General features: G+C 39.7%; 1 protein-coding gene across 6 annotated transcripts in view; it reads right to left on the reverse strand.

Moving 5' to 3' along the window:
* The window catches only part of ADGRG6 (adhesion G protein-coupled receptor G6), a 106,664-nt gene extending 91,053 nt beyond the window's left edge, over positions 1-15,611 (reverse strand). For 5 of the 6 annotated variants that reach the window (XM_061471675.1, XM_061471673.1, XM_061471672.1 and 2 more), the window contains exons 1-2: positions 15,452-15,611; positions 9,428-9,528 (exon numbers count right to left, since the gene is read on the reverse strand). In XM_061471675.1, the coding sequence (XP_061327659.1) occupies positions 9,428-9,528; positions 15,452-15,453 (103 nt within the window). In that variant the 5' untranslated portion in view covers positions 15,454-15,611. Of the gene's footprint in view, positions 1-9,427; positions 9,529-15,381; positions 15,403-15,451 lie in introns of those variants that run through there. The other variant, XM_061471670.1, reaches the window with a different exon arrangement.
* Between the last annotated feature and the right edge of the window lie 8,288 nt (positions 15,612-23,899).

The raw sequence follows: 23,899 nt of genomic DNA on the forward strand, positions 1-23,899 counted from the left end.
CTTGCATTGCCTTTGCTGGGACTCAGCAAAATCAACGTTATGCAATAGAGCTGAAATGAAGGAACCACCAGATTGAATACATCTGAACATTTACTCAAGAGTTTCCTTATGTTTTATTCCAAAAGGTGTGCAAAACTATTTCAAGGTTAAAGCAGCTCAGTCTTAATTTCACAATTGCTAGGCATAAAAAAAGGAAATGGCATGCTTGCTACGAATTAATTTTATTATTTTTTCAATCACGTTATTAGTAACAGTTATTCTTCTTTACTTTCTTGAAAAAATATATTTTATTTCAGAAAATTAATTCTTTCTAGAAATAAGAAAATGTGAAATTTTAAAATCAACATTGTCATTTTCTCTTTCAGATTCAGAGTATTTATTATTTTAGAAAACTGATTAAGATGATAAAGCAAGATAAATGTTTTGAAAACAATAGCTTTAAGGACTGGACTCTTCTCAGCTACATTTCTGGCATCTGATACATTCCATTGCTATAATGTGCTATTCAGAAAAGATTTATGTAGCCAAGCACAAGAAAATAGGCGATTATTTTTCCTAAAATCTTGAGTTCAGTTGTTGATTATATAATTAAGTTGCCAGTCACTAAATTCTGATATGCTATAAACAATACAGAACAATTTCAGATAGTTTCATTGAGGGTAACAGTCAAAAGGATCAGTAACTATAGCAGTTGCCTAAAAGTGAATACTTGTATCGTGTAAATCAATGCTGCTGACAGCAGGGGGGAGAAAATCACCCAAAACTAAAGACAACTGACTAAGCCAGACATCTATTATTTGTAGATAACTTCCAAGTTACTAGCATTTGGCAAGGGGTTTAGAACCCACTCATTTGGTATTACCCACAGGTGAAAAATATGCACAGATTTTATTAGAGGGAGGGAGTGTATATACAGATGTTTGCTTTTTTAATCCTCAGCACTATCTCCTGATTGCCATGTGCCAGCAGAAGGAGAAATCTAACATCATACCAGTGCTACTTCTATCATTTTGACTTTCACTGAGACCATTCTGAGAACACAGAAGGTTAAATGCAATTCACTTGTAAAATAATCACTTAACAGAAGAATAATTTTCCATATGCAGAGACAGACAGAGGGAAGGCCTGACTGACGGCATTGCTGGTATACAACATCTTTTGCCAGTTCCAACAGTAAGTTTTTAGCAGAAGCACACCCAATTAGAAAGAAGATCAAAATACTGGACATCAGGGAAACAATATACAGCCAAAATTTGACAGTTCCAAGAAAAAAAGCCTACATTTTATAAACTAGTCACATAATACACAGTAACCAGAACAGCTGTTGCACACAGCACATTGGACGTACCAGGCTTACCCATGCAGGGGAAGTGGCTCATTGCTTTTACTGCTACGCTTCCTTTCAACAGTTTCATCAGTCAAACATTAATTTTTTTATAAAACGCACAACTTCTAACTCATTGTATGAATGATGCCTCTGTTCAACACCACCATTTCACCCTTTTATTTTTGTGTGGACATTATAGATACGACTTCTTGAAATTTAAAAATCTTTAAACCAAAGTTAAAATCCAAGAGCAATTGGACACCATTTGGGCAGGGTTTTTTTGTTCAAAACATTGGATAGGTGGACACCCACATCCATCACAATATCTCTCAGTTATTTTACATTTCAGCACAAAAGACATATAGTTGATGTTCTGCTGTGTATTCTTAATGACTCGGCAGAGAGGATGATTTCAGGATTCTCTGTATGCTTCTAGTTTCTGAAAAGTGCACTATGATACATGACTAACATACTCTGGAACTGGAAAATACTTAGACACATAATTACAATAAAAAATAGTAAAAGATTTAAAATTTAAACCTTGTAAATTCAAGACAATGAGAAACATTTTTCTTCACTCCTCACACCAAAAGAACAAAAATCAGGGGATGGAGTCACTTGTACAAATGCCTCTGTCATAACTGCAACCATGAGGCCTTTTTCTCCACCTAAAAAGCAAGTGCTGAACAAAAAAATGCCTTCAGCTTCATAGTATGGATTTGTCACCGCACAGCTCATAATTAAAAGAGCTATGAGAAACCAGAGCACGCATCTGAACAAAACAAACTCTGTTCAAGATAGCGAGTTGCAGTTTTCTGTCTGACACCCATTAAGAAGCATAATCATGAGGGGAAAAAACCCGGAACTGGGAAAACTCTGACTGCATTGTATCCTTTCAAAAATTAGGCTAGCTGTGTGACGATCTTTTCATGGATATCCCATGTGTTCTTCAACAGCTAACTCTCACAGTTATTTAGCTGTGAAAAAAAGCAGCTGTTTTACAGTGTATTGGAAGACAATTGGACTACTTCAGGTATATCCAGAGGAAAATTGGTTTCAAGAATGGGAACAAACTTTCTGTCACTCTTTAAATTGAGAAAAATACTTTCCAACACACAATGTTTCAGTCCATAAAAACTTTCAAAAAATAAGCTGTTTGAAAATAGGACATGTTTACACTTCTATAGGATATAAGTACTTGATATAGCTGCAGTTTTGCTGTATTAAGCAATCTGAGTTCCCACTGTGGTGGCATCTCTTGTCAAAAGTGACTATTTGCTGCACTGGAATTTGGATAAACCAGTAAATAACTGAAAATACCTTCAGAAATTACTGAAGGGGAAATTCCCAGAATGGGAATTGGCGAGTGTGCTTGGGGGCTGAAATCTTGAGGACAATTAGCAAAAATATTTCCAACTAACAAATTGAAAACAGTCAACATACTGCTCCAACTGCTGTTGTCCCGGACAATAGGGTAAAAACTACAACATGAAAGATGAGAAAAAAGGAGTTCAAATTCATAGTGCTACCAAAAAATTATGACTGGAGCTGGGCTCAGAGAGAAAAGTGGTTTCATCCTTCAAGATAAGGTCAATAAATGAATTAGCATGAATGATACCTGGAGGCCAGACTACATAAACAAAACTCTAACTATGAATTATGCACTTAACTTTCCGATACTGCAGTAAAAGTTAGAGCTTAGATTGTCATTTACAGGAACTGAGCAGACCATCAAGCAATGAACCCAGACAAAACACAAGGTGCTTCTTGAAGCCCTCCCCTCCCTTTCCCTGCGTGTATTACGGCAGGAAAAGTAGTTCTGGGTCAATGTACCACAGTAAGGGATGTACTTCTGTGATGTAGCTTAACACTGTTACACTAATATTTTAGTTAACTCTGTAGAAAATCTTTATGGTCTACAGTTGCAGTACTTTACTTTCCTATCATGGGAAGGCAATTTTTCTTTTCCGTGATGGGAAGAAGAAATTCTGAATCTGTATGGGTGAATTATTTAATCAGAGGTATTGGTATACACAATCTTAACAAGGAATGTAATTTTCCATGTGGGTCTTCCTATTTCTTAGTTTCTTTCCAAATTGCACCTAAATTCATTCACCTTTTTTTTTTTTTTCTAGATTCTTGAAAAATGTCTTGTCCATACATAGATATACTTGCCCATACATTATCTGAGGTATCTCTGTGCTGTGGTTGTAATGTAAGTTCTAACATTTCATTTATCAGTGATAACAGAAGCCTTGATCTAGTGAACCTTACATGTTGCACCTTGTGCAAATCACTTAAGCAATCCCATTAAGTACACAAATCCAGTATTTTAGCAAACCAATCATGGACATAATAATATGCATCTAAAACCTGCAAGACCAGCCCTTTTGATTGAGAAATTCTGACTTGACATTGGTAGTAACTCACCTCTAAAAGGTTCACTTGTATATGAAATAAATAATTTTATTACTCTATATTAATTGTAGTACTTACTAAAGTGCATGTCACATGATTGCTAAACTTATATGTAAAGAACTCCTATCTGGAAAACTTCTGTTAAGACCTGCACTTTATGATGCAACATTTCTTGCATTATTAATCCACAAAACAGAAAAAGTTACATTTTCAAAGAAAGACTTGTCTTTTAATGAGACAAAACTCATTTTGTTTCAAAATGTCCATTCACTTTATTGATCCAACTGACAAATACCATAAAGAATAATTTCTTTTACATAATAACCTCTATCAGAGGCAGCCTTTTGTAAAGCACAGTCCAGCTGGCCACAAGTCATTCTATTGCTGGATCTGTCACTTAGCTAGATACTTTTACTGTCTGTTGTCATAGACAATACTGACAAACTCAAAAATTGTCATTTGACAACGTTTTTAATTTTTAACAGTGAACAGAAAAAAAATAGGTAAGAATAAGTTATAAACAGATTCTAAAGCCTAAAGGTCATTAAGATAGAGCCTTCAGTGAAAGGTAAATTCTTTCTTTAAAGGTGTATTATTTGGAGAGAAGTATATTATTTAGCCTATCTTCTAATAAAGGAGTGCAGAGAACCTGTAAAATGAGGTCCTAGTCAGTCTGAATTTCTGTGATGTTTGACTGACCTCCATTTGGGTTTGGCTACAAGTACATATCAGAGGAGGGAAAAAAATCACTGTGCTTTTAAGGCAATATTGTTATGGTTAATGCAATAAGGTCAAAACACTTTAGGGAAAAGAATTATCAGCAGCATCAAAAAATTACAGCTAAAAAGTAAACAGAGGTAATGAGAGGCACCTTCCTGTGAAATTCATTCCAACAGTGATTTACTTTTACATTAACAAACTGTCAACTAAGGGAAATACAAGAAAGCCAACTAGTAACTTTTCCTTCGCAAGATTTATATGAACAGAAATTCTAAACACATGCCCCAACCCCACAGAAATTTAGATGTTCAACAGAACATAAAGTATTGATGATTTGCTTTTCTTAAGCTACATTAAAATATAAAATTAGACTGACAGAGAAAGGGGAAAGAATAAAAGTACCTTTCCACTATTGATTAAATATCCAGACTCCTTCTGACTAATCTCTCAATTACGCCTGTGTAAGGAGAGACTGCCAGACTGAGTACGTTTAAGGTTTTTTGAGCTTTTTCGTAACTTCCTGAAACATGAATTTCCATGCCCCAGTCAGGGACAGCACTGTCAGTCAGTTTTATCCTGCTCAGCAATATATGCGTGCCTGTTCCCACCACGGCAATACCATAGGTGAAGTTTCATAAAGCATCAGTAATAAGGTTACAAAATCATCCCCTGACTTCCCACCATATGTGAGGATTGTGCTGACTGACTGGATGAATGTCTTGGCACTTTGGTTCCTAATATGCACATGTTAAGAGAAAGGAAGATAAGGGAATGTGCTGACAGCCATTTCATCATTTGCTCAGTGATAGGATCTTTGGCCCTTGTCTGGGGTAGGCAGTTTCAGATCTGTGGTGAAAATACACATTTCCTGACATGGGCCGTTTCAGATAAAACCGGATCCATTTTCACAGAGGGCAACGTGACTAACTCTTGCGGCTAGTGCTGGTGGCATGAGCAATACTTCCCACCATACTCCCTTCCCATTTCTTATTAGGCTCCTGAGCCTGCAGAGTCACTCTGAAACTCTCCCATAAACAAAGGAGGACTTTAATCCCTCCTTTATCTACACAGGCCCAATTAAAGAGGATGACAGACAGAGAAGATCCTGTATTGTGGACCAGTATCAGCCATGTGGGTAAAGGACCTGTTTTCAGATTTATTCTTTTTCTTTTTTCTCACCTCATTTTTTCTTGACAAATTAAAAACAGCACAAATTTTGAATCACCACTAAATTAAATGAAATTAACGTTTCAGTGACTGTTATAGAATTGACACTTACTCTTAAGTGAGCTCTTGGGGATTGATTAAAGCCTTTTGAGGATATGGAAACATGACTACAGACACCAATGCACTTTACTGATTGATGAACAAAAGGACAAATGCTCACTCTGACATAAGCTAGTTGCCGTAATTCCATGATAACAACTGCATGGGAAGCAATGCAGAAGTAGTGTAAGAAAAATTGTAGGTGCACCCATGGCTTTATTAAAATTAGTATTTTCCACATCCTGAATAAAACTAAATATAGTTGCATGGTAGCCAAAATTTAAAGCAGCTACTGACTCTTACACAATCATGTACCTACTGAGGACAGAACAAGGTAAAACTCTTACGAGGATATTGCAGTCTCCTCTAAATGTGCAATGTTCAAAACACTGGAAGACCAGTACTGACAAGACCTCTTAAAACTAGATTGGAAAGTAACTTTGTAAACTGGAATCTGCATTTAAGGTCACTGAATATACTCCAGTTCTGCTCCTGGGTTACCATAGAGAGCACAGACCTAAATCATCCTACCTCCTTCTGTCTGTCCTCATTAGTTATGTTTTCCAGAACTCTGTTCACTCTTTTCATTCTCTTTTTGACTCTCTGGAACCAACAACATGTACATACAAATTGAAAGTTAGGAATGCCTGAATCTCAGATAAAAGTGGATTTAACTAATTCTGTTTAAAATGCCACCATTCTAACATCTCAGCAGCCTCTATACAGTCCTTTCACTGGAAGGTAGGCAAGCTGTTTACAAGGGAAGCAAGACACGCACTCATCATTATTGGCAGGGAAACTGAGGCACAGCCAAATGACTAACTCAAAACCTTCAGGGATGTCTATCCTAGACAGGAATGGAAACATGTCAAGTTGCTTACAGGGCTGCTCTGTAACTTCACCTCATGATACAACACATGATCTGAAGCCAGTATGCGAAAACAGTTACGACTGCTGAGATTCATAATTTATTTACTTTTATATTTTTTTCCTGCCCTTCTTAGTGTCAGAGTCCATCTGTTGATTCTTCTGAGGTACCACACCTGTATTTTGGGATTATGCTCCACTGCTGCACCTGTTTGTCAGTGCCTTACTCATAATTTTGTGGCTAAACATCCTTTTCACAGACCATCCTGCTTCTGTTCTAAGTTTTTTTTCTGTGTAATCCTTCTCCTAAGCTTTGTTTCTGAAAGGAGGCCAAGTCCTGTAATTCTTCTCAGGTTAAACTATAAAATTATTATTTTTGCATTTTTTCAATGTCACAGCATGACTGATATTTTTATCCGTATGAGTTGCCCCTTAAATAATCCGTAACACTTGTACCTGATAATCTAAATCCCTCACTTGTATCTAACCTCCTCTAGGCAAAGATTAATAGCCCCCAATAGCTTTCTAAGTTTACAGATTCCTAAATTTATAGCTTTCTAGTGAGGCTGGATGAATATCAGGTTTTATGATATTTCTACAGTAATTTCAGTAAAACTTAAGATGCCAGAGAGATTATGGATACTGCATGAATCCACAACCAAAGTGACCAATATCTTTTAAGAACACAAAATAATGCAGGAGCAGCAGTGCTTCCCACCTTGTCTGCCTTGTTCTATTTTAAAAATAATTAAAAAAAAAACAACAAAAAGAAAACCCACTGAAGCAACAAAAGTCCCAACAGATGAAAAGACTCCATTTTGCAGCATAACCTATACATATAAAGAAAAGACTCCATTTTGCAGCATAACCAACATAAAAAGAAACATGAGCCCTGAGGGTCTACAGGCAAGTACTACCAAATGACAGGTTGCTGTAAAGGTTAATGTCTCATTTTCATTTCAGCCAAGTATTAACAGGAGACTATCTATGATCTCTCTCACTGTCGAACAGCAAACATTTGTCTACTGAACCTGGGTGTTTGCAGTTTACCTTATTTATCTACTCATCATTCACACAGATAGGGAAATGTCTTTTCCATTTATTGAAAGTTTTGAAGATTTCAAATCTTTCCCAGCCAAAGCAACAAAGAAAAAGCCCCCAGGGGCACATACTTGAGATGCAGAAGACTCACGTTCAGGTCTCTGCCCTGATTTCCACCAGAGACCTGTTTCTGAGTCTCCTACATACCAAGCCAGCACCTTAAGAAAGGGCACGGACAATAACTGTAATAGAGCAGACCAAATTAACAACATCACTTTGCCTGCTTTACCAACCCAACAGCATCAACCTCTTTACTGTTGAAGTAGTTAACCCAGGGGCATATATGATTTTTTAGAAATGCATATTGGAGTTTGGCAAAGGGCTTTTGACCCATCTACTTGTTTAGTACCAGCACAGGCAGCAACGGTATGCTGTGGTTAGCTGAATTCATTTGTAGTTGGCTTTCTCTGTACTCACAGCATACTGACTAGGACCTTCTGGCTCATGAAACTTACTCTTGCTGTGTCACCTGCACTTTTGATAACTAAACTTTTATCAAAAGGAATCAGCAAAGACTAATAGTCTTTGGGTCTTAATGTTCTAGTTTAATGCTCTAGTCACCCAATAACAGCCCCCAGCAGCTGAAATTAGAGCAGATTTTGCTGATTTTTTACTTTGTGTTGAGGATGGCAGCTGCATCACCAAGGATCACTTATTGCCCAGGAACACAAAGGCCATCAGCCAACAGAGCAACGGGTGGGAGTTAGGCCCTAAGTACATTTCTGGCTACACAATTTAATGGAAATGGAAAACACCTATTAAAGTGACATGAAGCTGGAAACTGCTACTGTACAGCTACTGCATTGTTTTTTCTCTAAATAACAAGTTCAAGTTAAAAAAAACACAACACTGCACTTTTTATTTAAAGCAAAAACAACATCAAAGAAGCTAGAAACTCTATATATAAACCATCCTTTTTTCCAATGGCAAGTCTGTAACAGCAAAACTACCCATCTGATATGGAATTAGCTGAGCACTAAAAGCTGCTCCAAAATTTTCATATGCTCCAGAATAAACTCCAGATCTTTTTTATTTTTTTTTTCCAGTAAAGCAGCTGGAGCTCTTAAAATATTTTGCACTCTTAGTGGTTAGGAAAAGACATTTAGTAAATGAAATCTCTCATTCATATGTTTAAAGAAAACAGTTGGAATGTGTTACATTACTCTGTACTCAAGTATCACTACAGACCAAGATGATGCTAAGTTTAAAATGACTGTTCTTTACAGCGCAGGATTACCTTATGTACTACAGTTTGCTGAGGAATGTTTCTATTATTTGAATCATAAAAGCATTTAAAAATAATAAGCACACTACAGTTATTTTACAGCTCAGAATTAGAGTGAAGGGGTACTGAATGCATCATCTATAAGCACAAACAGTACTGTGGAAAATGAAAGAACTTGCAATATTCCAACAACTGAAAGAAATTCAAAAGAAAAGTAGGTATTAACAAGGTAAATGCAAATGGACGGGCAAAATGAAGGAATTCAAAGTCAAAGAAAACAAAACCAAAGCCAATTAACAACAGTAAATTTAAAAAAAGAAGAAAATTCAGCAGTATCAGAAAATATGACCCAACTTATCAAATCATGATTAATAATTATAATGCATCACTTTGATCAAAATGTTATGTTGTACATAATTCAGTCATAGGTAAGCATAATCCTTAGTCATCAAACTCTGGTCCTAGGCCATTTATTAAAACAAAAAGATAATTTGATGACTTACCTGCTTGCTGCATATATAAGATATACATAGTAAACAAGCAGAGACAGTGCTGCAGCTTCCATTTCCAATGATAGCACCACATTTCACTTACATGAGACATCCTGTGGAAAAAAAAAGTGAGCAAGACTTTAGAAGCTTTACAACAAGCCAAGAAAATGAGAAAAGACTGTTGTTAGTCAAATTAGAGTAACTAGCAGAAATAAAGTAGCACTTGAAAATTATGGATGGCCCTAGTGTTGCTGAATCAGAGACAAAAGTCTCTACGCCTGCTAAAAAGGGTCAGAAATGATGCTGTCTGGTTCTTAGCAGACAGCAAAGTGGAAGACTGGTCAGCACTAGGCTTCTAAGCAGGTTGGTGTGCGAGTTATTTCAGTAAAAGAAACAAGTAGCCCATCTGATGAGAGCCTGAAAGAGTTAAGGTGTAGGTTTCTTTCGGGGAGATTGCAAAGTTTTACTCTATCTACTTATATAACTTGCATACACATTTATGTGGTTTAAACAGATATATAATACAGATGCATTTGTTATTAACTATATCAAGAAGGCAGGTGAAAATCTGCCTCTGCCCTTTACTCACCTTTCCATATTTTTCAGTGCTAATATTCTGATAGCTACATTTTCTTCTGACATCTTAAATGAAAATTCTGAAACTTCCCTTGAAAAAAATCTATGGGCTTATGTGTGCTGCAAGTGAAGTCAGGGACATCTTTATTATTTAATAAAACAAATGCAATTATATAAAAAATATTATCAGTTCTAGCTTGAACTTAAAGGTTCCTTTGCATTGAAGCATACAGGACATTTAATGGCAAAACCAAAATATTTCCTCCATACTGGGTAGAAGAGGAAGCAAGAAAGACTTCATAAATTTGGTCAGACTTTTAACCGTGTATCCAAAATGAATCGTGATCCATTACATTACTGTCTCCTTTTACTTAACATGTTAACAACAAGCAAAAGTAAGCAACAAGTAATAAAACACAACATGCATTATTTTGACCAACTCAGTCCCCTCTTATTTGATGATAACTGGCTTTTGTTCAGTAGGATACTATCTACTTATGCTGGGAGAAAATTTCTAACAGAATGAATTCCCAAAATATTTAATAAGTCTATTCCCAGCAACAGTATATAAGGAAGAATGACAAATGAACAGTCACGAAGAAACACCGGTGAACACAAATGTGTTCCAAGCTAGTGCATTTAAATAGGGAAAAAAACAGTATTTGGAATGGCCACCAGTATGATTTATTGGGACAGAAATATGAAAGAGACAAGTGAAGGGAAGTACAGAGTTCATACTCAGTGGCAAGAAAAATCATCTTTTTGAAGTTGGTAAAGTAGTCTTTCTCTGCTCCACAGACATTCATTGCTGCAAACCCGTCAGTGAAACCGGGGGGCAAATGTAAATCCTTTCCCAATATCAGCCTCTCTTACTCCCCAAAGTGGAGTTCTGCAATGTAGACAAGCCAAACTCAATGCAGCAAGATAAACCATTGTAAAGGAACAACTAATGTTTCACTTCTGAAAGTAGTAGTTCATGAAACCACTCCTGTGGCTAGAGGCCAATTGGGCCCAGGTAAATGGCACTTCAACAGACTGCTGCGATCAGATTTCCCTTCAGAGCAGTGTTACATGGCACAAGTATCTGACTACAAAAGAAGTCCAGTTCTTTATGGGTAGTTGTATCAAGTTAGGAATCTGAAGCTGATTTATTTTTCTGAGATACTGTAAAGTCAAACTTAACAAGTGTTGAAGACAAGCACAGAAAACACTTGGGTCTGAAATACAAGAATCTCTTTGATGAAGCCAGACACATAAAATAACCAGATTATCAAACAACAGAACTATTGTCCTTCAACTTAATGACCAAAAAAATCCCTATTAAAATCTCAAACAGCAGAATGCTGAGTTTTGGGAACAGTTGCTAATCAACATATATAACTCATAAATCCACAATACCATAGAAGTTATTTAGAAAATAGACTTTAAACAGGGGTCTGTATGAAAACACATACAGCATGCATGTAGACTCAAAGAGTGACGAAATGGAAATGCTGAGGATAGAAGCATGACAGCTGAGATAGATACAGAGGAATATTGCTGTTTCTACAGAAGAAAGAGTTTGCAGCTACTGATGAGATACATGCCAGACTGGTGCATGATCTACCAAAGTAAATCTGTAGAAGTGGTTGCATTACTGTTTTCTGTTTGTTGTTTACTTTTGAGCAGGCACAGTTAAAGTCACCAGACTAGGAAACAGTCACAAACAGTTATTTATTAATTCTGATGAAATCTGTGTTGGGTTTCATCATATAGATGCATTTTCTGTGTGCTACAGCAGTCAGAAATTTTGATGTCTGTGAACTCAGCTGAAATTTTTCTCATTGAATAGCTGGAGAATCCAAGATAACTTCTGAGATACTCAAGAAAAAAATAACATGACAAGTACCTGTTGCCTAGGTCTGGAGTGAGTTTGCCCAGTCACATTGCCTTTAGCGCCTTTCTTAAAGAATCGGAGATTCTGCATTACTCTGAGTGTGCTATTTAATTTTGCCAATTTCTATTTACTAATGTTTACTTGAATTGTGGCAACGCTTACAAGCCAGTACGTCATGGTGTTAGCTGACATTCTGTTTCCTCTTCTTCACAAAAGGAAGCACAAGAAAAAAAACAGTACAAGAACAGAAATATTTCAAGAACATGGATAATCAGCAACAGCACAGAGCATAAATAAGTGTGTATCACAAGGCAGAAAGGAATAACTTGAAAGATTTTTAAACCTAGGCAAAGGCTAGATCATTATACAATTACTGTAAAAAACACATAATTCTTTACCAAATAAATAAATACATAAAAAATAGCAAGCCTGCCTTCTCCACCCACATTCTCCACGTATAGAACAATTTTCTGTACACCACATCAACTGAGCTCACAAGACAGAGATGTTTATCAAACTCCAACAAGAATGCCCACAGAAGCAGCACACTACCAAAACATTCCAGGCACCATGACTTAGACCTGTTTCTTTTGGAGAGAACTTTTGAAGATCTGTGTCACAAATCATAACCGCTAGCTGAATGCTAAAAACGAGAGACAAAATCAGTTATTTCCATGTACTTGAGATCTTGCATTGGCAAAAAGCCAAGATTCAGAAACCTAACTGCTCAGAGCCTTACACTGTGATGTATGCAACACTCCTGTTCACACAAGACATTGTCAGCAATGGAAGTCAGCTAACACATTGCCAACAAAAAGGCTTCTTCCATAACAAAATCCATCCCTGGTATTTTTCTAATGGCAATCCAATCAGCAGCCATTTGTGAAAATAAGCCAGAGCAACTGGTAAATACTTCCCAGGTATTAAAAAAAAACACAACTTGGTTGCAGATATTATTCACCTGTTAATACCCATTATATTTATTTTAAGGTTCATTTTCTTGATCATTATTGTTAACTGACATCTAGAACAGAATCCAAACAGCATATGAATAATTCAACAGAAAAACTGGCAAACAGTCCTGAGCTAATTTATAACTTATCAAGGGATGATATGGTCCCCTGCTATAACAGTACTGACTTGACGGCTCAAGAGACCCTTTTGGTCCTGTGTTCCTATTTTAAATAGTATTAAAAGGATGTGTTCTGTGTTTTAATATTCATCAGTAGCACAGAGAATAAGTATCAGCACAGCAATGTACTAAACCACATCAAGAGTAAACAAACCAGTCCCTATCAAAGATCTCAGAACATACAAGGTTTATTTCAGTCTTTAACTCTGGATACATTAAACTTGCTGAATGCTATTCCTACTGGGTTTTCTTCTCTATTTTATTTCAATTTAAATGAGAAAGCCCTGTTCTGTTCCCAGCTGGTAAGATGCTAGTGGCTCTGAACACATCATTGTAGACTGTCAAACAAAGAACCAAAACAACATTTTATCCAACATATCTGGGAACTATTATGACACCTACAATAGGAGTACATCCATTTCACTTGGATATAGTCTCACAACAGCAGTGTCACTTAACACTTTTTTTTTTTTAAGTGGAAAAATTAGAATGGGACCTTCTGTGGAGTCTCATAGAAGAGCTACTAATTTTTCTATGGAGTTGCATTATTCTATGCACTCTAGTTACCAATTCAACACAGTCCACTTCACTGCTACTTTAATTTCCTATAACATAGGGGGACAATGAGCTTATTCACAATTCATTCCAGAAGAGCAAAACAGACATGTAATTTATCTAAACCATAAATGGATGGTAACTTGACATAGCTCAAAATTAAAATTAGTTAAGAGTCCTGCTATGTCTAACTACTAAGCCTTTTACTCTACATGCCAGCAGCCAGTTAACACCATCACCTCTTACGGAGCATACAGTTCTGCAAGAACATATACGCAAAATGTGAATAATCCTGGAGCATTTCATTTGTATACTGTATGGTCTCAAAACATCCAACACATATTTGAAAACACCATCTTCCTTGTTCAAAGCTTCAGCAAAGTTCCCTGGAGCAGGATGTGAATTCTGCCTCAGGCAGGCTGACATGGCTTTCTTTGGTCTTCAACATGTCTAAAACTATTAAGGAAAAACGTTGCTAACACTTTAAAATTAAAAGAAAGATAACATCAATTTATTTTTTTTTCCTCACATTAGTTATAAACAAAAGTATTTTAAGCTTAAATCACTCTAAAGGGAACTACAACAAGATGATTACAACTCACAGTTTAGTTCCTGCAGGTTAACAGAGGAGTCGGTTTTAACTTTGAAAACCTTGCTTAAAATTGTAGCACACGAATGTCTTGAAAGATTAATTACACAATTCCACTTAAAACTTTCATTTTGTTAAGCATTACTTGTTCCTAAGTATCCTTACATTCAACCGTTAAAACACCCTCATGCTTACGGAAACTGATGAAAAAAATAAACCACTGCCTTTTTAATTTAAACAGTGCCAGCTGTATCAGATCCATCTTAGCCTCTTGGCTTTCTTTTCAAAATGAACTTTTTCCCAGTTGCAGACAACTAATCCGCTGGATGCCTGCAACTCCGTAGCACTGCAGCAGTAGGTCTTTAGGAACTCCTCATTTCTGCCTCTGCTGCACCGTGCGCTGCCAGAAAACCCTGCCCTCTTCCCCTTGCAGTGATTCCCTCGGATCGAGCCACAGGTCGCTTTCTCTCACCTGGCTGTGAACGCATCGGCCAAAACGCCTAATCCCAAACTTTAGTGCCTTGCCTTCGACAAGAACCTGCCAGTAAGGGCGAAACATACCGCGGAAAGCGCCTAGAGACCACAGGAGTGGCCTGCCCGGGACCAGGCGGCGGGCGGACGGGCCCACAGACAGACGAGCCACCGACCCGCCCCTCGCACCCCGACGGCGGCTGAGCTCCGCGCTGCCTCCTCCTCTTCGCAGTGCTCTCGAAGGAGAGCGGCGGTGCTGGGGAGATTTCATGGAGGTCGCCCGTCCCTCCCGCTCTCTTTCTCCTTGCTCCTGCTGGCACCGCACCTGGGGGGCTGGGAACGCCGCCTGTGCTGGACGGGGCTCCTCGACGTGAGCACCCACGGTCCCCAGCCGGGACGCAGGGGCTGGGCGAGCGCCGGGGCACCAGCGGTCACAGGGGGCGGCGAGCGGGGACAAGGGTTTCCCTACTTGCCTTCAAGCACGGGGAAGCTCATAAGAGCGGTGCTAAAAATGGGACTACAGCGGTCTGAGAAAGGCAGCGGCCATCCGGGACCCCGTGGGGCAGTCGCTGGCGGACCCGGAGCCCGGACGGAGCAGAGCCGTGCCTGCCGTGCCCTCAAGAGCTTCCGACGTGAAACTCTTCGTTTCCCCATTCCTTCAGCCCTACCTGTCTGCACAGCTCAAACCTGACATTACTCATCAGCTACTACTGCGGGAGAAGGAGGTTGAAAGGGGAAGCCCTGCATATCCAGCTGAAGTTTCCCACTCCACGAAGGAGCCCGCTCGCCGAGGGGGTGACCGGCACTCCCGGAGCGCAGGGAAGAGCTGAAACTTACATGGTGACATTACGGGGCTGCTCCTACCGGCCTCAGCAACCATCATCCTCCTCCTCCTCCTCCTTCTTCTTCTTCTCCCGCGCCGCCGCTTGCGGGCTCCTCGCGAATGTCATCGCCAGTCGCCCACCGCGCCCGCCCCCCGCACGGCACTGCTCCGCTCCTCCTCCTCCTCCCGCCGCCGCGGTGCCCGCCCCGGGACGTGCCTCTCTTGGCACAAGCCGGAGGAACTTCGGTGCCTCCCGCGGAGGGCTGGGACCGCCCCGTCCGCGCCCGCCGGTCCCCGCGCCCGCCGCGCCTGGGGCTCAGGTGGCGGCGGCTCCGGAGCGGCCCCGCGGTTGGCCCGGCCACACCCGCCGCAGTGGGGGCAGGACGGGACCCGCCGAGCCGCCGCCGCCACCGGAGGGCCTCGGGCTCTCCTCCCAGGACCAGCTCCACCAGAGCAGCGCGCCGCTCTGGGAGGAAGGTGGCTACCGGGACCGCACGCCAGTCGCAACGCCCCGGCCCACTGGTAAGGGGCTAACCCAGGGGTGCACGGTCCCCAAGCAGATTTATACCCACCAGGAGAGCCCGGCCCAAAGCACACAGGCCACCTCTGAGGAGATCCCATGGCAGGGATCCCATGACCCTCGGTGGTCACAGCCTCCTGGGCACGAAGCTCCTCGCAACACCTCAGGGGCAGCAGGTCCCTGGGGCACGCACCCTGCCCACCCGCCACACTGCAGGCAGCAGAGGTGAGTGCACACAGCCCTGTGTGCCTCCGAGAGACAAACCACCCGTATTCCACAGTTGCTGACACGGACCCCAAGGCACTTGAAGGTACCAGTTTTCCCTGATGCACACAAGGCACACTTGGAATAGAAGACAGGTGGAGGTGGTGCACCTCTGACCCATTTTCTGAAGCGCACAGGGCTGTACAGTGCTCACACACACAGTGCCAGCCCACACTTACTTCTTGCCTGCATAGCAATTTGGAGGGTGGTAGTTTGCACCATTTGCTAATGATCCTGAGTTGCTTTGTTCAATTAAAATCTGTAGAGTGTGGTACTGGAATGATAGAAAGGGAGATACAGCACAACACAAGGTCACAAAAGAAGTCCAAAAGTTTCATGGTACTCCTTGGATCTGAGCTGGAATGATTGGAAGAATGGGGGAAGAGAAGACAGCGTAGGGAATTATTCAATGACTTTATCAGCATGCAATGGCAGTTAAAAGCAAACAGAGTTCCTATTAAAAACAAAAAGAAACAAACCACTACATCTTTCATGAACTTTATACTGGACATTAATATTCACTCATTCTGGTCAATTTTCATTTTTAGTCTTTAAGAACAGGGGAGCTGTAGTTTCTCTTTCACTGTAACTTCCTGGCACTGAACACAGGTGCAAGAACCACTGGGACTGTGTTCGCCAAAGCTTTGAGTGGCCAGCTTCAAGCTGCAGCCCAAAGGCAGGAAGGATGACTTTGTACACAGGTTGGCTTTTCCTCCATGTTAATAGCTCTGTATCCTGAGAAGGTATTGCACCCCTTTCCACCCTGCTTCTGTGTCTGGGGTCACACAGGGAAACCCCGGGGACTGTGAGAGGCATGGGGAAGGGTAAAACACCAGGTTTGCCCCAGGACTTGTAGTCAACTGCCCCAATGCTTTCTGCAGCAGTCTGTTGGATGAAGTCTGTGTAGATCAACTTTATACAGCATTTCCAGTGAGTCCGATGTATCAATGCATGTCAGACTTACTCTACTAGGTACAGTCAGTTTGTGCCTGAGCAATAAGTTATCACCACCTGGGTTTATTGTACACACACAGATTGCATTTATCCCACATGCACAGCAAGTTTGTGCATCTAGAATGCATTGGCTCACTGTATATGTGCAGATGAATTGAAGATAAAGCTCAGTATCTCCTGGGCATATTGGGCCCACTGCGTATGTGTGTGATGTACACAGAAAGTCAAGAGCATCTGAAAGAAGTCAATCTGCTGTTCATGCAGACATTCTTGATTGATATGTGTGTAATGCATCTGCTGACTATGTTGGAAAATTGCATCTTCCTTCCCTACTTGGAAGGTAGAAGAAAGGAAAGGAAAAAAAGAAGTCATGGGAGTTTTTTTGTTTCTTGATTAATTCTCCTGTTCTGAATTTGCTGTCATTTACTTCAGTCTGCTTTCCCCTTCACAACAGGAGCACTGCTGCTCCTGGATCCTCAAGACAAACACTCCCTGTGCTGTCCAGTAGGAATAATGTGCAGTGCAGATTTTCTGGATGATGAAGTAGCATGTTGCTGGAGGCTGTCTCAGAGCTGCAGAGTAGGGAAGAGCAGCCTAACTGCTCATGAGAAAATGCCCATCATTATCTGGCAGCAGCTCGCTGTGCCACATCTGCCTTTAATAAACATTGAAACAACTTTGTATGGGGTTGTTGAGGGGGACTACTTTTCTGGCTGCTGCTTAGCAAAAGTGAGAGTTTGTGTAAATTACAGTGATTTTAAGGTCTCTGTCCAGAGAGACTGCAGGCTACCTTACAAAACCTCACTCAGGTTAACATTGCAGGCCATGATTTGGAGGAAAAAAGTTCCCAAAGTCTGGGAAACAGAGCTATAATCAACCAGTGAGAGGTTCTTTATATGGACATCTAGTGAGTGATACCAACAGAAGGATGAGAGGGTCTTTTCTTTTTTTTTCTTACTGTGGCTGTAGTGCCAATGTTGCTTTGCACTTCTTTTTATTATACTACAAGCAATGGTGTCTGAATATTGTTAGGTAGAGGGGTAGCATATTCTAGGAATATTCCAGAGTGTTTCATGAATATTCTGAGATGATTAGTGAAATATTTTTTATGAGTTTTGTAGGCCCTGATTTTTATGGCTTTGTTTATATAATGATTTAAACTTATGGGTTAAGTTGGTTTCTTCATGTTTTGTGCAACATTGCACAACCTCCTGAAATATTTTATAAGAATGCTTAAGAATGTTTCATTAAATGATAATATGAACTATCATATTTTATGTCTGGATAATTCCTACATGATTTTTCTTGAAACTTTTGTTCTGAAAGTTTCCTCCTTATTATAACAATTTCATTTAGGAAAACCTGTGTTTATTTTCCAAAGCACCGCAAATGATGAAACTGTATTGCCTGTAACAGTGCAAAAGAGAAAACGCTTGATGCACAACAATAAAAAGGAAGCTTAAAATAAATAGTGCAGTGCTATAAACTTGTGAAGAAAATTCAATATCAGATGCATTCTCAAAAAGTCCAAGGAAAAAAAAAAGTTGGCTTTGTGCTCTACCACCATTCTTGGCTTTCTGCCTGGTCATTTTCCTATCTTGCAGAAAACTTGATAGATACCCCCAGCTGAGTCTGCAAGTTCAAAGGTGAGCTCCCAGAAGCTGGTTTTGAGGATCAAAGTCTGGGCGTTGAGCTAAAAGGTGAAGTAGCAGCACTGATATGAACTGCTGCTCTCAAGTCTTGTAATTCAAGGTTACTTTAAACTGTTGAGATAGAGCAGGCAAGGACTCTGTTTCACTATGCTTTTTCTTATAGTAATCTTTAGAGTTCTGCAGCTCTTCCTTTTTGAGGGTCTTCTGTCTGCCTAAAGACTACTTAGCCAGCACCCAGACTTCAGCCCCAGTCAGCCTTGTTTGCCCCATCCTGGATCACAGCAGAAGTCATTTTTCACACTCCAGAGGACAACCTGCCTGAACGTCCTGGCTTTTCAACTAACTCTGCCAGAAAGTCCCTAAACAACTCCTCTTTCCTTACTTTTTCCTTATTTGAGAGATTCAAAGCCTTACCTTTCTGTTTTTAGGTGTAGATGAGGTGAGAACCGGATCAGGAAAGTCTTTTTCTTTGTTCAGTCCTTTTTTTTCTGGAGAGGTGTTTTCCCTTCAGGTTTGAGATGCCATCCAGACAGTACTGGTTCCCATTAGTAATAGACTGAAGAGGCAGCAAGTCAGTTTTCACTGTGGTTCTTAATACAGTGTTTTCATGTACAAGCTTGGCAAGGGATGGCTGAATGCTGGGTGAGTGAATGTTTCTTAGAGGCTGCTGATCCACTAGATAGAGGGAAATGGCGCACAGTTTCTATGCCTGATCAAATATCAAGCAAGCATGGGCTTCCAGAGACTTGGGAGGCAAGGGCATTGGAAGGACCGTATTGACTAAAGTTGATAATTGGTGATACACCTATGAACGACTGCACTGACTTCTTATATGTTCTTGAATTTATTGTTTTGTCTCCAGAAAACAAGCATGAAGTGAGTTGTAACTCTAATACATTTCTACAACTTATGTGCAGAAGTTCAGGGGCTAACCCACCTTGATGTTTGCCTCATTGGTACTTTCTTTGTGTGCTTTCATGTGCATAAATCTTAGGTTATGAAATATTTCCTGTCAGGGAGGTTACCAACAGCTAAAATGCTGTGCTTTGAGCCAGATGAAATGTCTTTAATGAAGTGCTGACAGCATTGCATATACAGTGTCTGCACACACTGCTCTTCATAAGCAAAGCACAGACTGGGAAGAAAACTAATTTGGATGGTTCTCACAAAACATTTCAAGTTTTTAATCACTGTAATTTTTTTGAGCCCATTCCAACTCCTTACTCTCTTGATCAAGCACTCCAGGGGTCCTAAATCTTAGCCTGCTGGAGCACATTGCCACTCAGTGTTCTTGCACACCTTTCTGATCTCTGGGGTTGGGAGGATGCTGGAGGTCCTTGCTTACCATCTCTAAAGGCTTCCTGAACTTTGATTTCTCTCAAGGGGAAGAGGAACCTCAGAACTTTTTCCCAGCTTCAGATGAATGGAGTTAGGAGCAGTGCTCATATTACATGGTGATGCATTCTATTGCCATAAAGAACCTGCAGGATGATGTTAATAAGAGCAGCGAGCAATTATCAGCAGGCTGATCTGAGCTGGTGTCTGGTATTTGAACAGGAAGATAAACCTGGTAAGCAAGAGCTTGTAAAATCAGAGGATATGCAGTGAGAGCTAATCATTCTTGGTGTGATATGAAGAATGGGGGAAGAAGCACAGTATACAGAAAGTCACAGGTGGTGAAAATAGAGACTTCATCAAAGAGATCATTTCTGCAAAGTATACTTTAAACTCATTAGATACCAACCAACAGGGTAGAACACATTGAACTATCCAATTGTCTTGTCTAAAAATGTGTCTTTGTGACTGGAAGTCATTTCAATGAGAAGTTCAACACCAGCTAAACTCCCCCACCTTCTCAAAACACTGACTTTGAAATCAAAGTTATTTAAAGAAGGTACACTGATATGGCCTTCCCAAGGTTTCAGTTGAGTAGGCTGTAGCTTCGGGTACCAGTTACCTGATTCATCTCTCATTCTGGATTCTTGATTGTTTTCAGTCATGGACTAACCAGTTTGAAGGAGTCAAAAAATCAGTCATACTTCACCTATTTTTAGAATCAAATTTTTCCTATAATACAATTTCTGGGCAGGATTTCTCACTTCTGTTTTCAGTCCAGATGTTAAAGATTTGGAACAACTGGAAGAAAAGCTGACCTCATGGTATTTCCATCAGGTTCCACTAGTGGAACAACTGGAAACCTCATGAGGAAAGCCCTTCTCTAAGTGTTCAGACTAGTTTCGCAGACTCAAGAGCTTAGGAAACTTTGGATAAGTTTTGAGTAAGCATCAAAATATTTGGATGCTTATCAGAACTGGAACCAAAGTGAACATTATGAATTTCATTCATCATTCTTTGTAAAAACCACACAAGTGGTAACAAAATCACAGGATTACATAGAAGTGGAAATCATTGCACATTAATCATAATCAATTAGCTTTTTCACATGTAATAAAAAATAATACCCTTCTTCAGCAGAATGGAAACTAGATGCTAAAAACAAGTGCAACATTCAATCAAAGAAGTGTTGAAGGACCAGAGCTGCAGTTGTAGGGTGAAAGCAGTAAATGTAGTGATGTATAAACCCTTTCTGGCTTTAAAGAGACTGAAAGAAAAAAGATGAGAGAGTGCCATGCTTCAGATTAACTAAGTATCAGCTGCTTTTCTAAGACTTTTCACTGTATTCAGGCTGAAACCACAGGAGTTACACACTGTGTTTTAAGCCAGCACTGTAAAGTATTCTTTTGAAGGTATGAGGAAAAGTTCTTGCGATTCTACTGTCCAATAAAACATGCAAAAAAGAATATTGGTTCAAAGCTATGTGAAGAGTTGACCTGTTTTTTTAGCTTAAATTCCATTTCCTATGCATATGCATTATTGTAAATTATACAGGCCTATACTCCCTGTTCCACAAGACAAGCAAGAAATACAACAGGTTCTTGAGCCTGAAGCACATAATGGAGGGATACAGGTAACACCTAGTCTGGCAGCCTTCAGCTCCCCAAACCAAATGATTAGGAATGCTGTGAAATCTGGACTAAATAGGACAGACTGTGGTGTGAATTCACAGTAACTGTTAAACTTATGCTTCAGACTATAAGGCCCCAGCCAGTACAAGAACAGTTAATTAAAAATGTGCTTTCCATTAAAAAGTGATCTGAGAAAAAAAAATCCAAAACCTGAACTTTTCAAAGTACATTTTAAATTACCCTTACCATAATATCTAAATGCTTCATAACGTAGCACCCTTCAGTGAATATGTGGACTTACCCTTATTTTCCAAGTAGGGAACTTACAGACAGAGACATTATGGACAAAATTACAAGAAGAGTCCACATGCTCAGTGTCCAGCCTGGAATTATTAGGATATTATTTTCCTTTGTGATTTTTGAGTTATATTTATAACATTTCGCTATTTTTAAGATGTATTCCTGTTGAGCTCAGGCTTCCTTATTGTAAAAACCAATAAGGAAGTTGAAATACAGGAGTTAGTGATGATTTCTTTTAATATAAAAAGATCTGTGGCAGCGGTAGGAACCAGTTCTTTACAGCTTCCTTAAAGTATTTTTTGTCTGCCTTCAACTCCTTGCCCATGTGTTTTTCCCCCTTTATCACTGGTTGCAGGCATTGTTCACAGAAGCAGCATCTCAAATCGTACAACTAATCCTGATTCTTGCAGGAATATGTATAGACTTCCAGCAGTGAATAGGGTTAGGACCTTGAGGAGGGTGTGGTGAGAAATGAAAGCTTATGTCACAATACATATTGTTATATGGCTACTTTCTACCTGTGTCCAGCTCACTGAGCTCCTCTTGCAACTGGATCATCTAACTGCAGAAACTCCAGTTAAGCTGCCATATTTTACTCTAGCTTGACCAGGGACTGATACAACATCCTTGTTAGGATCTGCAACTGAAAAAAGGAACACCTTATACTTCTTTTTAACTCAAAGAAGTACCACCAGGTGAGCCAAAATGAGCTTGGAATCACTAGATTAATGTGTATTTGCCTCACCTAAACCTGGACTTTTCCAAACGATGACTTAGGAATACACACCTCTGCAGACCTCCTGGCTGATTCTTCTTTGTATCTTCTCTTCTGCTTTCATCGGCAGAATATAATAAATAAATAAATAAATAAATGAAGCCATGAAAAATCAAAAGCAGAGGTACAGCCCCATTAAGAGAATGATACTGGAACAGGAATAACTTTTTGTGATTGTGGAGGATTAGGAGAGGTGGTGACTTTCCACAAACCAGCTGCAGAACAAGGTAAAGCAGTCAGCAGTGAAGAAACAGATACCAAAGCTTTATAGACAGCTTTAATTCAGAATTGTAATAGAAGACCTAGTTCACCATCTGAACATGCTTAATTTAGTGTGAAAGCTGAGCTAGATGCATATGCTTTCAATTTTTTTTATTTCTTTATTTCTTTTTAAACACTGCTGTGACTTTCATCATAGAAGCAAGACTGCATCTACTTGTACTGCAACATGAATGTGCAGCTGCATGCATTTCCTAAGAGAGAGCGCTAATTGAGACTATGTAGGATGCGCTCATAACTTGTCATAGCCCAAGTCACACATAATTTTTTTTTAATCTTTTAGGTTCTTTGTGAAAGTTTATGCGTTTTCTGCATAAGCCATCCTAAAACATAGCCTCAGGAACTGAAATCACTTAATTCTTTGGTGTTACTTCTATAAGGCATGTGTTGGATGGTTTTATCTATGTTTATTCCTTAATTTGAGAGAAAGTGCATTAGAAAAACAGTTGAGATCATATATCTTCATGATGACTAAATACGACCTGGAAAATTTTGTGGAGAAGGGGAAAGAAACAGGGAATGTCTACTTACCTAACTTGAAATCGGGGCTTGACAAGTCACAGAAAACTATGCAAGGAGAGGAGAAAATATTTTCCATTTAACCCTATGTGAAACTTTGGTGTTTCGTTCTTAGTATTATAAAATTTTTCCTACCCTCCTTTCCTCCCTGCCCTGCTTCCCCTCCCTTCCCTGTCACTTCTTCCCTCACCTCCCCCCTTCCAAATATTTGATGGTAAAGTTATTTTAATTAG

Source organism: Pezoporus flaviventris, unplaced genomic scaffold (genome assembly GCF_033815535.1).
Source record: "Pezoporus flaviventris isolate CSIRO_AGI_PZ_B2104156 unplaced genomic scaffold, CSIRO_AGI_Pfla_v1 ptg000066l, whole genome shotgun sequence".
Classification (NCBI taxonomy): domain Eukaryota; kingdom Metazoa; phylum Chordata; class Aves; order Psittaciformes; family Psittacidae; genus Pezoporus; species Pezoporus flaviventris.